Below are 18,637 nucleotides of genomic sequence, written 5' to 3' on the forward strand. Positions count from 1 at the left end.
TGTGCAGAGTTGCGTCCCTTTGGCACGCCAGAAACCTTTGATTGTAGGTTCGCCCCGATTATGTTTCTAGGTATTTCATCACCATACCCGTGCTCGTGGGTTTCACCGAAGTGGTAAACGTCTGAGACCTACATCTCTTCGGGCTTTCCTCCCACATTAAGCTGACACGCCATGATATAACTGGAATAATGTTAAAAGCGGCGTTAAACCCAACTCACTCACTCATTAATCCCTGACATGATTGTTCACACAAACACGTTGACCTACATAACAAGGTTGTAATTGTTCCCACATTGACATGCCAAGGCCTCGAATAACAAAACCATTACATGTAAGCATCACTACTTTAATTGTTTGATCAACCCGTGAAGATCCGGGTTAGAAAAGGTCTGCAGCAATTCAAGCTTGCCGTAAAAGGAGACAATATAATCTCAGGAACAACTACAGTCTTTGATCCTTGGGACATTTGTCGTTATTTGTTTGTTGTTTAACGCCACACTCAGCAATATTACAGCCTTATGACGGCGAACTTTAAATAATCTAGTCTGGGACAGACAATCCAGTTCGCATCGATCACATGCGATGACATGCATCAACCAAGTTCGCAAGCCTGACCACCCGATCCCGTTAGTCGCATTTTACGACAAGCATAGTTGCCTTTTACGGCAACCATGGGTTGCTGAAGACCTATTCCACCCCGGATCTTCATGGGTTGGTTGGTTGGTTTGTTGTTTAACGTCGCACTCAGCAATATTCCAGCTATATGACGGCGGTCTGTAAGTTATCGACTCTGGACCAGACAATCCAGTGAATGACAACATAAACATTGAATGTCACACATTTGTCATGAAACGTGGTGACAGGTAATGTCATATCTCCATCTTCAGGTTTAGGGGGGGCACGGGTGGCCCAGTCGTCTAAGGCCCCGCGATTCGCTGTGCAGAGTTGCGTCCCTTGGGCACACCAGAAACCTATGATTGTGGGTTCGAATCCCGGTTCGCCCCGATTATGTTTCTAGGTTTGTCAGCACCATACCCGTGCTCGTGGGTTTCACCGAAGTGGTAAACGTCTGAGACCTGCATCACTTCGGGCTTTCCTCCCACATTAAGCTAACACGCCGCGATATAACTGGAATATTGTTAAAAGCGGCGTTAAACCCAACTCACTCACTCACTCAGGTTTAGGACAATTTGTCAAACATGAAAGCAACTGTCACCTGAAGTTCACTGAGAAAACGTTATGTGAAATGCTTGACTTACTCGTAGATACAATTTTTTGTCGTAGACCAAGGACGCATCCAGCATGGGTCCGCCTATGTAGACATGAGGAGTACATTTTCTAATTTGATGCATCCCTGATAAAATCATGTCTAATGCACTTCCCTATTTTGACTTGTAAAAAGATCCTATGTTCCCGTGTCGGTTCAGGTGAACATTTGACTTGCCTTTGCGTGCTTTTGAGACGGGTGCCAACAATGGGGCAGGATACGCGCATATATTTAAACTGAGAACAAGTGTTAGTTCATTTATTTCTTCATATTTGGAGTCATCTGAGGTGCGGCAATTCGCTTTTCAGTTTCACGTCCCTTATGCGTGCCGATCTTGTTACAATTTACAAGTTAAAGTGGGGCGGTCGGGTAGCCTAGTGGTTAAAGCGTTCGCATCACGCCGAAGACCCGGGTTCGATTCCCGACGTCGGTACAATGTGTGAAGCCCATTTCTGGTGTCCCCCGCGGTGATATTGCTGGAATATTGCTAAAAGCGGCGTAAAACCATACTCACTCACTGCAATTTAAAGTCATCGTGACCCGACGGGTGGATCGATGCTCTTTCTATCGACCAACACAACCAAGCGCACAGGGTTGCCCGCCAGAGACTCGGTTATTTACAAAAAGCTGTGAAAAAGCTGGAATATTGTTGCCTTTGGCGAAAAGGAGCATCAACATTTTTGTAGGCTTCTAAATTGCACGCAGTCCAGATCAGGTCCCTCGTTCCCCAATATGCATCTTCCACTTAATAAATAGCCTTGTTCCTCAGGACCTTTTCAAAACTCTTGGCCCACATCCCATCATCTATATCTCCAGGCCTCGTATTTCAGTATACCTACACCACAGAAACTTAAGATCTGTTAAACTTCCCGCCTACACTAACCCCTGAATCCATACCCATGTTTCTCGCGATCCGCCCGTAATTTTCCTCAGCGAATTTGATTTTCTACGCTACACATTGTAACGTACCAATCAGAATGTGAGTTACAAACCATATCAACAACATGACAATCCGAGTTATCTCCCTTACCCCTTTGTCGACGTTTGATTGGTCGGTAAAGTGTCAATGAAACTAGTTGTATCATGTCCTAACACGCGTGAAATTAATCAAGGGTTAGTTTGGTTTACCGAAATGCGAGCACCAGAGGATTGGGACATTTCTTGCTGGAGATTTGACTTTATCTTTTTTCTACTTCAAACAGCGGCAGAAGCTTATGTTTTATAAACATCAACGAAATTGAGTTTTTCCAACTATTTTATCGTTGCAGTGAGACGAGCATGCGGCGGTGATGGTGATAGTGATGATTATCATATTCCACTGATGCCCTGATCAGATGCGGACGCAGACGACATTAGTCAGATTTTGCCGATTCAGCCACTGAACTGATTATTCCAAAAAAAGACGTCATTTCACGTGTTTGTGGTGTCACAAATTGACGACCTTGTGATTAAGTACCGTGAGATATTGTTCAGTATTTTCTAATTTTCCAAAATGGCGTTACGGCTCTCCGGTTTGGCGCAGGTTCAGTTGTGGATTGGTATCACCATCGGACTTGTTGTCGCCTTTCTGGTCACCAGCATCAGCCGAGTAGCTCCAGTCACCAGCTTCGGGTTCAGTGCCGACCATCTGAACCCCAGACACATTGAACAATCCGTTAACACAATGCATGCCACGTCGGTGGATGGAGCGGCCGGTGCCCCGGTATCAAGTCCAAAGGGAGAGAATCTTCATGAAGAGTTTGAGAAACACGTGGAACAACATAAGGCCGGGAACGTCAAATTTGAAGATAAACACGTCCATCATGGTAGGTATTAAAAGCGAGTGCATGAATACCGTTTAAACAATGTTTGCAACTAAACCAGCGTATGTCCGTATGTAATCCTCTAGGCCAACTAAACCAGTGATTGATATGACCCCCCACGCTCTGGGCCAGTTAAACCAGTGATTGATATGACCCCTCAGGCTCCGGGCCAACTAAACCAGTGGTTGATATGACCCCCCCCCCCCCCCCCCCCCCCCCCACGCCCCACGCTCTGGGCCAGTTACCCCAGTGATTGATATGAACCCCTAGGCTACGGGCCAACTAAACCAGTGATTGATATGACCCCCAGGCTCCGGGCCAGTTAAACCAGTCATTGATATGACCCCCCAGGCTCCGGGCCAGTTAAACCAATGATTGATATAACCCCCCCGGCTCCGGGCCAACTAAACCAGTGATTTATATGACCCGCCTGCGCGCAATTGTTTCAACAAAATACTGGAGGGAAATATATTTAACACAGATTCTAACCGGTAAATAAATTGTACAATATATTCTAAAGAAATGGGTGCTTTGTTCTGAATATGTCTATTGCTGACTAGCCAAGCGGTGAGGGACGAAATATTCTGTCAAGAACAAAACTCATGGTCTAATCTCCGTGTTCCGTTTACATGTACTTATGACATGGCCAAGACTCGGCAACGCACGCAACATGTCGTGTCAAGATAAGAAGCCGCTCAATAGTTTCAGATGTATCGATATACAGTTGCCGATAATTATCCTCACTTTGAGACAATGTTTTGGCAGGCGGTATCATGAATGTGCATAGGTTTTCGAGTTTGTATTATGTATTATTATCGGACAATACCCAGTTTAACCAAAGATATTGCCCGACGAACGGCTTGATATCAAAGGTTATCGTATTTTCTAGTAAAGTGCGCACCCAAGTATAATGCTTCAGGTGATTAAATATTTTTGAAAAAATCAAATTCCAGTATTATGCGTGAAAACAATTATATCGTATCCCCCGGCGAATACAGGTTAATGAACAGCTGATAAAAAACCTGGTGAATACAAATTTTTAAATTGAGATAACACTTCACTGGATATGGGTATGCTTTTTCCTGTGATAAATATGCAAACAAGTCAAGGCTGAAATGGGGACACGTGACGCCAAGTCACCGAAGCCACCGCAACCCTAGGCGTTGCGGAAATCTGTGATCGCGGGTTCTAATTTCGAATTCGCCCTGATTGCCTTTCCAGGTTTGTCAGTCCCATGCCCGTGCTCTTGTGTTTCAACATAGTGTTAACGACAAACATCAGGATTATATCGGGCTTTCTTCTCGCATAAAGCTGACGCACTGTGATCTGAGGTGTCAATGCAGCGCTAGGGAGCACGAATGTGCAGAGTTGCGTCCCTTTAGCAAACCAGAAACGTATGATCCTGGTTTCGAATCCCGGTTCGCCCCGATCATGTTTCTTGATTTGTCATTACCAAACCGGTGCTCGTGGGGTTCACGGAAGTGCCAAGGACCTGCATTACTTCGGTTTTTCCTCCTTCATTTAGCTGGCACGCCCTGATATGACTGGAATACTGCTCAGTGGTCAGCCAGGTGACTTAAGTGATCATCGAGGCTCACACAATCTCAGCCCACGAGATTGCGTCAGCGTCTCATCGTACCCCCCACGACCCCCTCCTTCCCAATCGGATTGATCGAGGCTCAAATTGGCGTCGACCACCTCCGTGCACTGGTCTTGTCGACACAGCGTCTGTCCCGAAATTGTGTTCGATCCCCGTCGGCGTCATGCCAAAAGCTGTTAAAAGATGTTGTTACCCTGCCTGAGATTGTGTTTGAAGAGGACATGGACATAGAGGAAGATAAGGCTGAGGAGACAATCCAGATTACTTCCCCAACACCAATCCTGGTGAAAGAACTGAAATCATATGTGTCTGATGTATTAAGAAGGTCTATAGTACTTGAACCCTGCCACTTCTTCAGATGGAATGTATTCCCTTGATGAAAGAACATTGGGCGTTCTGTCCCAGGCTCGGACCCACTGACCCCAAGCACGGAGGCATGACAATCTAAATGACGTCACGCTATAGACAGATCAACGGTTACACATTCAAACATCGGTCTTATAAGTATCAAAATCTGTAGAATAGTATGTATGAAATTCCTTTGAAATAGTGAGGAAGCAATGTTGTCAGTTATTTTATGTTTACATTAGTTGCATTGGTAAAGGAGAATTGTTTTGTTACTGGAAACAGTGATGAACTAGGTCACGTCGCCAGACGGTATACAATGAAGGCAGTCAGCTGTATACACGGGTTAACATAAAAACACAAGTACGTTTGGCATTGAATGTAGCCCAGGCCCGTCTCTGTAGTTTTGATAGGCTATGTAGTGGATAAATATATAAGCTCTATTTACATCGTGTAGGCTTCATTTCACGTGTAACCATGCCTGCTGACGGATGGAAAGCATATTTGTCTAGTATTTATTTGAATCCCAAACACCCAGCCTCCTTTTCTGGCCCTGCTAAGTTGTTTCACATTGCGAAAAAGGAGGGGAAATTTGATATTAGTTTGCATCACATAAAGAAGTGGTTGACATACCGAGATGCCTATTCGCTTCAGCGACCTTTTATAAGATACAAGCTCAAGCGGAACAGAGTGGTGGCTTCAGGCCTCAATGCTCGATGGGACATTGACTTGGCTGATATAGCCTCGGACAATGACGTTGGGAAATACTTACTCATAGCTATAAATGTATTTACACGCCCCTTAAAAATAAAACACTGGATGCGGTCATTAAGGCCTTGATCTCGTCCGGGATTATAACCACAGACCTCACAGATCATTGAATGAAAGATCACCCTCGGATATTAATCTGACTAATGAAGCTTTAGTATGGAAGGAACAATACATTGACACTTTGATAAAGCCAGTCAAATCAAAGGCTGAAATCAAACAGAAGTCAATGAAGAAACCCTTTAAATTTAAAGTGGGCGATCAAGTGAGACTCTCATTTGAGACATCAATTTCAAAGAGACTATCAAGAAAAATGGACTGAGGAAATCTTTATTATCAGAAGAAGGTTCTATCGTGATGGTATGCCTATCTATATGTTGAAAGATATGGCTGATGATCTAGTTCAAGGTAGTTTCTATGCAAATGAGAGTAGAGAGTAGACAAGCCCGCAGACACAGCTGACTTGGTTGATGCATGTCATCGTATCCCAACTGCATGGATCGATTCTCATGATGTCAATCACTGAATTGTCTGGTGCAGACTCGATTATCTACTGACTGCCGTTATATATCTGGAATATTGCTGAGTGTGTCGTTAAACAGACAAACATAATTTATTGCTACTTCACTTCTGTTATTAATCAGTTTTAATCGATGCAGCTACATTTACTATAGTAATTATCAGCGGTTAAGAAGGAACATACTTATGAATTGGTTCGTTATCGTCTAGTGGGCCAGCCAAACTCACAAATTCAAGGAGAGCCAACTGTAGGACGTGTATGTTGGTGAAATTTACTGAGAATCCTTCATGTTGAGTGATGCAATTCAAAGGTTTCTCTCTCACCCCAGCATAAAAGTGGCAACATTTCGACTCGGGTCGGGATGACATAGGCATACAGTTGCCACAGTCACACCTATCAACAAAATTATGATATAGCTAATAATACATAAATAAATGCAAACCTATCAATTTCTTTATGGTACAGTTCCCTAAAAATAAAAGTATTTCACGTATTTCTTATTTATGGCACACTTTTAAAATTCACACTATAAAAATTCATAATTATTTAACATGTCATGTATTCCATTTTTGAAAATTTATATTCCACAATAACTATCACAACAGCTTACCAATAGCTTTGGAAATTGAATGTGTTATAAAACTGAACTTCGATGCACCGGTAACATTGATAATGTTACACTAACGAATTTAGGGTACTGTGCTAGTACGTGTATTGACTGACGTACGTAATGGTATTTCACAGAAAGGTTGATCCCCATAATCGATCCTTCTGTTGGGTATATTTAGCCAGAAGAAGTTTTATAACACATTTAATAATTAAGGTGAAAAGTCTGACATATTATTTTGAACCGATTAACTTGTAACTCGCGATTTGAGCATTTACTGTCACATATATATAGGCGTGGCTTCGCATATTATTATTGGTCTAACATTGCGGTAATTGTGACTACACATTTTACCGTGACAGCTGAAAGATTGATTCCATATTTAATCTGTTTTCCTGAATATATGGCACGCTAATTACTAGCATACCAGTCTGTGTGAGGCCTATTCAAAACATCGTCGAGATCGGGATCGTCACTGTTTTCTTGTGAACTGCTGGAATCGTCGTCAGTATTCTGGTCGTTCTTGCTGCCAGAAATAGGTTCAAATTGAAAAGGTTGTACTTCTATGTCAGTATCTGTATGGGGTAGACCTTCCAAATCCATTTTTGACCTTGTGGGTCGAATTATGGGTGAAGATAAAAGAAGATTTCCGAGAGCGATTCGGCGCGGCACCGTTGCGCAACTTGTGTGTTTTGATGCTACAACTGTCCGGTATGACGTCACACGATCACGTGACTGGCTACCTCATTATCTTACGTAATCGCCAAATGCTTTCGATGATCGTCCGTTTTAGATTGCAAATTCAAGCTATATAACGAAGTGTTACTGTTTCAAACTGCCTTGAGTGTGTAACATATATACCTAAGTATTCATTAATAGTGAATATAAAGCATGTGTAAAAACCTTTTAAAAAATCCTTTAAGGCGTCCGCTCGTCACGCCGAAGACCCGGGTTCGATTCCCGACATGGGTACTATGTGTGAAGCACGTTTCTGGTGTCCCCCGCCGTGATATTGCTGGAATATTGCTGGAATATTGCTAAAACGGCGTAAAACCATACTCACTCACTCTGGATCAACCCAAATCCTCCCTGGACCAACCATTTGCTAGGATTGTCCGGATCCTCCTTTCAAAGATAGCGGATGTATGTCTTGAAGCTGTTGCCGAAAGATATGTTACCGTATATCTTCTGTTATTCTGATGGTACACCATAGATAGCATTTATTGGAACACCAATTAATCAAGTTGTTTTATTACTCTTCAAAATGTTTATGTATTCTAATCGATCATATCTATTTGAGGACATGTTAGAAATAAATTCACGTCAAACACCTCTCATCATTTTAAACTGATATTAATTATTTTTAATAACATATAGATAGTCTAGATCTGTACTTCCTCGTTGCTACTATCTCTCGCAAGTGGGGGGGTGGGGGTTGGGGGGGTTGGGGGTGTGATGATGATAGCCCCATGCCTTGGCAAGGGACGTACAACATTCATTCAAGAAATAACCTGTAATTCCCCGTTGCTCGTTGGTAAGAAATTACATTTAAAACTTAAAACGTATTAATTGTCAACCCTCTGGTGAATCACCAGCTTTGTTTAGATGAAGTAGTGTGATCAATTTGTGACGGCGTGAATAATGAACATGACATCACATCGTTTTTCAAAAAGTAATTACGTCATGTCGCGTCATCTGACCAATCGGCTTTGGGAATGACTAAAATGGAAGTTATTACTCTAAGATAGGTCCTCCTTTATCGGTGATATTGAATGGATACCCTACTACACATTAAATTGTTCAGGTCGTGATAGCAGTCGGTTGTCAACTAAACAAACGCGTTCTTCTCGACACATTAAATATGACAAATACTGACAGCGTCTGACATTGCCGTAGATCTGTCAGTCTATCTGTCTATCTATTTGTCAACCCCTTTCTTGAAGCAGAATGTACAACATTATCTTTCGCGCGAAGTCCTTGCAGTTATTTTGCCTATTCTTTGTAGCACAAAAGCGGCGTCAATGCATCTGCGTCGCGATTTGTCCCCTTCTATTCACACCCACATTTATATAGGTGTGTAATCAGTATATGGTTGACCTGGCGTGTCTGCGTCAATCAGAATTTGATTGACTGAATTGATGGCTGTTTGGCCTCTCGTTGCCAATTCAAAGTGGTCTGCACGTAGTATTTCTTAACGCTTTGTGTCAAGAATACACCTCAATAGTGAATCTATACAATTCTGCAATTCCGCTGTGCAGCTGAATACCCTACAGTACCTAGAACCTATAACCTAGAGTTTGTAAAATAACACGTCAACAGCCGAGGAGACAGGTTGTGAACTCTATCTCTAGTAGAATTGTTTTACGTGTTTTAATGGTCTCTTCCTCCAGAAGATATGATTGAAAACCATCGGAAAACAATTCGCGTTTTGTTATCATTATTTCTATATACATGTGCTACAACCCACAAAATATAGGGGGCACGGGTGGCCCAGTCGTCTAAGGCGCCGCGATTCGCTGTGCAGAGTTGCGTCCCTTGGGCACGCCAGAAACCTATGGTTGTGGGTTCGAATCCTGGTTCGCCCTGATTATGTTTCTAGGTTTGTCAGCACCATGCCCCAGCTCGTGGGTTTTACCGAAGTGGTAAATGAGACCTGCATCACTTCGGGCTTTCCTCCCACATTAAGCTGACAAGCCGTGATATAACTGGAATACTGTTAAAAGCGGCGTTAAACCCAATTCACTCACTCACAAAATATAACCATCTTTGGATGATAAATCAAACTGGCCGTACACTACACTTGTTGAGCGATGAAATCATTATTTCACATACGGCGCGTTGAAATATTGACAGTTGCCATTGATACCACAAGGGTCACAGAAACCCCCATGAAACCCCAAAAGGTCGTAAATGGCGACTAACGGGATCGGGTGGTCAGGCTCGCTGACTTGGTTGATGCATGTCATCGTATCCCAATTGCGTTGATCGATGCTCATGATGTCGAACCCAGGATTTTCTGATCCATTATCGATCGATTATTTACGGACCGCCGTCATAAGGCTGGAATAATAGTGAGTGCTGCGTTAAACAACAACAAAGTTGTATCACGGAAAGATAAATATATCCTCTCCAAAACTGGTGTAGATACAACGCTATGCAAAGTTATAGTCAGCACTACAATATTGAAAACCAAACTTTACTTGTTTGAAAAATACACTAAAATGTTGGTGTCACAGGAACTTTTGTTGTTGAGTATATTAAAATAGTATCTCAACGCTACGATAGTAATACGAGTGATCGAGTCAAAATGTCCCTAAGAGTCAGCCTGATACACACTCCCTCTAGTAGGAATTTACTTCTGCTTCTTGACCCGTGAAGATTCCGGGGTAGAATAGGTCTTCAGCAACCCATGCTTGCCGTATAAGGCGACTAACGGGATCGGGTGGTCAGGCTCGCTGACTTGGTTGATACATGTCATCGGTCCCAATTGCGTGGCTCGATGCTCATGATATTAATCACTGTATTGTCTGGTCCAGACTCGATTATTTACAGACCGCGTCATATAGCTGGAATATTGCTGAGTGCGGCGTTAAACAACAAACAAACAAACAAAACAAAACTTCTGCTTCTTTAGTATAGCTTGTTCCAGCATGAGTTGCCGAAGACCCGGGTTCGATTCCCGACATGGGTACAATGTGTGAAGCCCATTTCTGGTGTCCCCCGCCGTGATATTGCTGGAATATTGCTAAAAGCGGCGTAAAACCATACTCACTCACTCACTCACTCACTCCAGCATGAGTTCGAGGTTCCAAACTCACACTCGTCTCACAAGATTTGGGGCTGTCGTGAATATTGATGCAGGTCTTGATATGGTCGACTCCAGCTTGAAATGATAGTTATTCTCCCCCTAACGATTTAAAAAAAATATTTATTATGTTTTTCTCAGATGATGACGCACTCGCCAAGTCCCTATTTGAGAAGGAGCGCGTGTTGTGCTGGATAATGACGTCACCACAGAACCTTGAGACGAAGGCACGTGTCGTACGTGATACGTGGGCTAAGCGTTGCAACAAGGTTATTTTCATCAGCTCTACAACAGATCCCAAGTTTCCAACAGTTGGCTTGAATGTCGCTGAAGGTCGAGAACATTTGACAGCCAAAACCATGCAAGCCTTTCGGATTATCTACGAGAAACATATAAACGAAGCTGATTGGTTCATGAAGGCTGACGATGATACCTATGTTATTTTAGAGAACCTCCGGTACTTCTTAACGTCACAGAAGAAGACGGAACCTGTATATTTTGGCCACCATTTTAAGACAATCGTGAAACAAGGGTACTACAGCGGCGGAGGGGGGTATGTGCTGAGTAGGGAGGCGTTGAAAAGATATGGGGAGAAAGGTCATGACCCCAGCATATGTCGACAAGATGGCGGCGCGGAGGACGCAGAGTTCGGCAAATGTATGGAGAAATTGGGGGTGAGGACAGTCAACTCTACAGATGCCCTGGGGAGGAGCAGGTTCCACTGTTTTGACCCCGAGACACACCTGTTTGGTGGCTACCCAGATTGGTATTACAAATACGATGCTAACGGTGCCCAGAAGGTAAGCACATATTTATCATTACAAACATTTAGAATATATGAAGTTCTATTTTTGTCAAATAATGAAGTAAAGGGACCGCCCATTTATTAAAGGGAGGAGGGTGGGCTGGAGGTCATGGAAACAAAACGTTACATGTATTTATTTATTTATTTTTTAAAAAAAATAATTTTTTTTTATTTTTTTTGGGGGGGGTAAACATGTTTCAGAAAATCCTCAGACAATGTCACACCCCCAAAAAATAATATATTTCAGTCGTTCTACAGCTTGACTGCAAACATTTGTCCATTATTTTATTAATTAAGAGTGCGTAGGGTTTTACGCCGCTTTCAGCAATATTCCAGTAAATATCACGTCGGGGGACACCAGAAAATGGGCTTCACATTACACCCATGTAGGGAATCGAACCCTGGTCTTCGGCGCGACTAGGGAACACTTTAACCACAAGGCTACCCCACCGCTCAAAATTATTATGAAGTTCGAATCGGCTTTTAAGCATCAAAAAGGACAAATGATGCTTGGATAAGAAGCCCAAAACTACAAAGAAGGATCACGTGTTCTTTCGTTTTCTTTTAATCCCGCCATCTTTAGCCACTGGGTGATGAAATTTAACATCAAAATGATTTTAAGTGAAAATTTCAGTAATTTTACACATTGACTGTAACACCTATGGAGTGTGACGATAGATGCACTTGAGCATGAATCCTGTTCATAACAAAATTTAAATAAAATGTTTGTTTACAAATGACCAGGGAAGATCAATATCGTTAGTACACGGCTTATACACTGTACGCGCAGACAGGGTCGTGTCGAATTGATCTTCCAACACACGTCTTTGTCAAACGTGTCGGCCAATACACATCGTCGTCAAGTCGATGTCATCTGAAATACTGTCGTCACAGCAACTGGCAACTGCAAATGTCACGATGTTAACGCCAGCTGAGACGATGACACCGAAGTGATTGAGTGCAGGGTGGGATAATATAAACGAATCGAGTGCTTCTGTGGAGAAGGTAGTACTTGACTTAAGCTGTTTGTCCTGTTGCCAGATTCGTGGTCACGCAGACATTGATCTGTATACATATACCATGATTTGAGTGCATGCCACGTACACATGTATCGTCGTCTCCAGCGACGTCCGGGGGGCACGGGTGGCCCAGTCGTCTAAGGCGCCGCGATTCGCTGTGCAGAGTTGCGTCCCTTGGGCACGCCAGAAACCAATGATTGTGGGTTCAAATCCCGGTTCGCCCCAATTATGTTTCTAGGTTTGTCAGCACCATACCCGTGCTCGTGGGTTTCACCGAAGTGGTAAACGTCTGAGACCTGCATCACTTCGGGCTTTCCTCCCACATTAAGCTTACACGCCGTGATATAACTGGAATACTGTTAAAAACGGCGTTAAACCAAACTCACTCACTCACTCACTCACTCACTCACTCCAACGACGTCCGAGTGGTCCCCGTGGGGGATGCCGGGTTAGAATGTCCCCATCAACCTATTCCTGGTAATGGATCAGGATGTCAGGCTCCGTGACTTGGTTGGCAATGTCGTACTCCGGCGTGGATCGTTGAGCATAATATCAAACACTGGATTGTCTGGTCCTTACTCGATTACTAACAGACCGCCGTCATTTAGGTGGCATATTGTTGTGTGCGGCATTAAACAACAGATTAACAAGCAACCAATCATTCGAAACGTCCTTGGGGAACGGTGGACACGAAGCCTTCGCGCAACAGTTTGTTGTGCGTACCAGGTTCCTGTGATCGGAAGTTCGGATCCTCGATTCTTCGTCTTGATCTGGTTGGAAGCTCCATTCCTTACCCCACCCAACACCGTGCTCATCTAAGTGGTAAACTGCGTCACTTCGGATTGCCCCCCGAACAAAGACGTCGTGATGTCACTGAAATATTGCTAAAATTTACACACACGCACCAAAGTATGTAACTTACATATAATCAATCGGACCTCTTCCTTGTCTATTGCTCTGGGTAGAATGTCTGTCCGGAGTTTTGGTTCCATTCCAGGGCGCGTCATTCCAAACGGTGTTAAAAGATGGTATTTGTTGTTTCCCTGCCTTGAGCTAGGCATTAGAGCGATAGAACCTGGAATGGTTCCGAGCCGGTGGACTAATATGGGTTAATGTCCATGTTAAATGACGTCATAGTGTTGATGATAGCGATGTTAGTGATTTGACGAGCGCTTCCAGGTGTGCGTCATGGTGTAACAGTGGGCTGGAACTAAAAAACCGACATGCGTCCGGACTTGTTCAAGCAGCCACTGGCATATTACTGGAGTACTGTTCAAAGCGGTGTTAAACCCAACTCACTCATTCACCCCACCTGACCGCCTCCGTGGTCTAGTGGTAGAGCGTCCGCCCGGAGAGCGGAAGGTCCGGGGTTCGATCCCCTGCCGCGTCATACAAAAAGACGTTTAAAGATGGTATTGTTGTTACCCTGTCTGGCGCTCGGCATTAAGGGGCTAAAATGAGGACTGGTCGGCTCGGAGTCAGTATACTGTGTCTGTGTGGGGTATTCATGTTAAACTGCGGCATGGTATCTCAGTGAGCTAGCACTATAATCGGCATCAGTCCGGACTAGTACAAGCAGCCACACAAACACACACACGTACGTGCACGTCGCTATATAAGTGCAATAATCTTGGACGCGACGTTAAACCCCATTTCACCTCACCTCACCTCATCATTCACCCCACCCCAACCCACCCCACCTTTATGGCCATGATTGGTTATGTTTTGTTGCCATGGCAAGCACAGCTTTATTATAATAACAGTTTCCTTCAAAGTTATGGTAATTATTTCAGGGCACAGAGAGCATCTCCGACTACGCCATAACCTTCCACTACGTGCCCCCACAGAAGATGTACGCCCTGGAGTTTTACATCTATCACTTACGACCGTATGGCATTGTGTCCGGAACCCAGGAACTCAACAGACAAGCGGATGTGAAACCCGGAACTCAGGAGGTCAACATACATGCGTAGTGGCACCCGGAACTCAAGAGTTCACCAGACATGCGTAGTGACATGAGATATTTACTGTGTTCTGTGGAATAGGTCGAAAGCAATCACACTGTTCGTTGTACCCGGCATTATCATCTACAGCAATTTGGTTCATGGATGTTCGATCATGGTACAAGTCTGTAATTGCTAGCTTCAACATACACATAGGTTGTGCAAGTGTGAAAGACAATAGACTGAGTACAGCTTACATGAAGGAGTTTGCTCAACAACCAAAGCAATAAAACTAGTCACATGTCGGAAACTATTGGACATTAAGTACACCATAACGTTCTGTGAGATCTGGCTTTGATTGGCATGAGGCGACTAACGGGATCGGGTGGTCTTGGTTGATGCATATCATCACATCCAATTGCGTGGATCGATGCTCATGATGGCAATAACTGGATTGTCTGGTCCAGACACGATTATTATATAACTGGAATATTACTGAGTGTCGTGTTAAGCAACAAATAAACAAATCTGTTTGGTAGTCGATGAGTGAACTGGTCAGTGCTGGACTGGCTGTTGATGGTGTTTGGCTATCTGATTTTCGGACTCGGTCTTGTCCCGACAACGTCTGTGTGACTTTCAAAGCCATTTCAACATTTTCCAGATAATGCTGAACTCTGGTGATCCGACACTGGGTTTATCAGTGTGTGATCGAGCCTAGCCTAGTGCGTAACCCGTGACGTCATGTCTGTGCCTTCTGTTCAGGAAAATATATCGATGTATTTATTTTCTATATTGTCTCTTTGGGTGTACTTAAGGGCCTGTTAAACACTCGAGAGTTGTGGCTTAGCAATGGGCTACACACGCAGGACATGCTGCAGTGCATTTTCACATATACAGGCACAGGGCTGTGTCCCTCGTTGGTGTTAACCACGATATTGCGCTTCAGAGAATCAATCACGGTCACACCTTATTTCCTCTATTAGACGCTCTATCGTCTATTAATTTCGCACAGGGGGCACGGGTGGCCCAGTCGTCTAAGGCGCCGCGATTCGCTGTGCAGAGTTGCGTCCCTTGGGCACGCCAGAAACCTATGATTGTGGGTTCGAATCCCGGTTCGCCCCGATTATGTTTCTAGGTTTGTCAGCACCATACCCGTGCTCGTGGGTTTCACCGAAGTGGTAAACGTCTGAGACCTGCATCACTTCGGGCTTTCCTCCCACATTAAGCTGACACGCCGTGATATAACTGGAATACTGTTAAAAGCGGCGTTAAACCCAACTCACTCACTCACTCACTCACTCACTCACTAATTTCGCACAAGCCGTTGTCACGGCGCCTTTTTAATTCTGTTTAAATCTGACACAGTGGTAACTCACTTCCTTACCAAATCCCAAATTCTACTGTCACACACAGGGTACATTTGCAGGACACGGTCATCATCAACCACCAACATATCACATAATAAATTATGAACTGTTATCCTGGGACCCGACGTCACGTCGTGTGTTGAAATAGAGGAAAGTCGGTATTTTCACTAAAACAATCCAAATACACTTGCAGTAAGTAGATTTACATGTACAGTAAAGTACGGTTATAACGAACTCAAAGGGACTTCTAATTTTAGTTCGTTATAACCGTAGTTCGTTATAAGCATATATACAGCATAACTACAGCAAATAGTCGGGACCAAATAAGTAGTTCGTTATATCCGACAGTTCGTTATAAGCGTGTTCGTTATAACCGTAGTTTACTGTATTGTTATTGTTAGAGAGACACCCTGTCACGTCAGTGGTTGCCACGCTATACCAGCGGGAGTGGTGTTATGTAGATGCAGCTGAGAGTGAGATGGGACCAACATTGCGTTATAGATTACTGCACATATGTTGCGACTTGTGACGTTGGGATTGACTATGGCGATATTAACATTTAATTACTGTAAATCTCAAACATTTGTTTGAAAATATGCAGATGTATGGTGCCGGGTAAAGGGGGAATATTTATTTGAGTATGAAGTCGTGACAAATTAATGACGTCATTGCATCCATGCGCTAATAATGACACTCATTTCACACAACATTTCACACAAATCTGCCAATGGAACTTTCTGAGCGGTGTTTCAGCTTCCGCCTGGGTGCATACGTAGATTTATCAAATCCTATTTCCAGTATAAATTTTATTAATAATGACATGTTCCCATCATCCTCAAAATTTCCTGGGCTCGCATTTCGGTAAAACCAAACTAGCCCCCGGATCCATTACCGTGGTTCTCGCGATCTCAAATTAGCCGCCCTTGATTTTGAAACCCCCTGGGCATTTGCTATTTTTTAGCAACATTTCAAATTATTACTTCTTGCATTTTCTTAGTTAGCTTGTTGAATGTCAGACATTATTTACATAATTATTTCATTCATGTAAAATGGAGCGACAGTTGTTTGTGTATTAAATTGTCGCACTTATTATTCAAACAATTTTGAGGCTCTTCCTTTCCCGATTATTAAAACAATACTGCCTTCACAGGGAGAGGAGAGAATTATCAGCTGATCAGATAATAATCTGAAAACGGCGGACTGAACGAGATAAATGAAATTTAGATTGAACAAAAAAAAGTGAGGGATCATTAATATCTTAAAAATATTTTTATGGAATTCTGTGCCCAGTCTTCACTATGGCCAAATATCCCCCAAGATATTCGTGATCCCTAAGTTATTTTTGTTCTGTACATATTCCAAAGTGATATCACTTCAGGGAAATGATAGCAGTTGCGCGTACTCATGTCATAAAACATTATTGGTGTGATTGTTTAACGAGAGTTTAGTGATGGAATCAATTGAATGAATTTACAAATGTATGTTAATTGTTTATTTTGTTATTCTGAAATAAAATCAGGTAATAATTTGGGCCAATTGTGCTTTTTTATACCAACGTAAATTAGTATTAATAAATGTATATAATATTCAAAAATACATATTGACAATGCAGTTGCCATAAACACATGTAGACGTCGCCAATAGAGATATTTCATATCTTAAGAAATATGCATTATAATCACGTAGATTGTGATACTCATGCCTCGATCGGGTAGTTCAGTGACTGTTACCATGAGCAAATATTTTACGCTGCCGGGATACGGTGACACGAAGTCAACCATGACACCAATTCTGACCACCCCATCCATTAGGTCGCCCAGTTCGAGGAGAATAGGTTGCTGGGAACCAATGCGTACTCTGAATCTCCACGGAGAGGAATGTATGGGGCACTCATGATAACTGTCAAAAGAAGAGTCGGTCTTGGTCTTCCCTGTGCATTGTAGCATCCCTCTGCCATTTACAGATGCGCCAATCGAGGTTCGAATCCCAGAATTGCCCCAATTAGGACCCTCGTTCTCTCAGTGTACCTGTTGTTGGTTTATCTTTGACTTCCAAATTTGACGCATTAGTAACAAACATGATTTCCGATGCAATTCCATATTTTAATTTGAGCTATATGTTCCAAGTGTTTTTCAGGTGGGAAAAGTACTCGCCTTTGCATGTGTTTATGATGGGGTGATGGGTGTTTATGATGGGGTAGGATACGCTCTCCTTTTCATAAACACATGGTATGATCGCTATTAGATTTTGATTCATAAACACATGCTTAATATATAGTCGGAATCTTACAGTGGACTATACAAAGATAAGGAATTTATTTTTTCGCTTTCCTAATTACAACAAATAGAGAGTAAAAGTCCGACGATCATTGCTGAAGAAACGCTGCTGTGAAAATATATGTCGCTTCTAGGAGTGAACGGCCGGTATCGTCTGGTAACAAAGGTATAAGTGTCGTCTGTTTGCACTTCTGGTTTTAACCGGAAGTGTTTTCAGAGCGAGACTATTAAGAAAGTCAGGGTAAATCAGACATCGTGGTAACCCCACTCACAGGATTAGCTGAATGTACATCTCGGGGAAAGTTATTTGAACATATGTATTCCAATTGGGCATCAGATTTGTTCTTATCTTGTATTATTACCCTTGAACACCGAAGGTAGCCAGAAACGCCACTTTGCACTCTCCGTTTCCTGAAGCTTTGGCGGAGGGCGATTCCTTTGTTACACATCGCAAAATCACGAGACACGTGGGACCAACATCAGTCGTGACCAGCTGGAGTCATTCAGGAGTCT

At 43.1% G+C, this 18,637-nt stretch overlaps 1 protein-coding gene across 5 annotated transcripts in view; it reads left to right on the forward strand.

Moving 5' to 3' along the window:
- Positions 1-15,265, forward strand: part of LOC124146746 (glycoprotein-N-acetylgalactosamine 3-beta-galactosyltransferase 1-B-like) — a 46,605-nt gene extending 31,340 nt beyond the window's left edge. For all 5 annotated transcript variants that reach the window (XM_046517195.2, XM_046517194.2, XM_046517197.2 and 2 more), the window contains exons 2-4: positions 2,536-3,072; positions 10,856-11,514; positions 14,332-15,265. In XM_046517195.2, coding sequence (XP_046373151.2) covers positions 2,760-3,072; positions 10,856-11,514; positions 14,332-14,511 — 1,152 coding nt within the window. In that variant the 5' untranslated portion in view covers positions 2,536-2,759 and the 3' untranslated portion in view covers positions 14,512-15,265. The remainder of the gene's footprint in view (positions 1-2,535; positions 3,073-10,855; positions 11,515-14,331) is intronic.
- Positions 15,266-18,637: the final 3,372 nt, after the last annotated feature.

Source organism: Haliotis rufescens, unplaced genomic scaffold (assembly GCF_023055435.1).
Source record: "Haliotis rufescens isolate VD_foot unplaced genomic scaffold, xgHalRufe1.0.p SCAF_10, whole genome shotgun sequence".
Taxonomy (NCBI): Eukaryota; Metazoa; Mollusca; class Gastropoda; order Lepetellida; family Haliotidae; genus Haliotis; species Haliotis rufescens.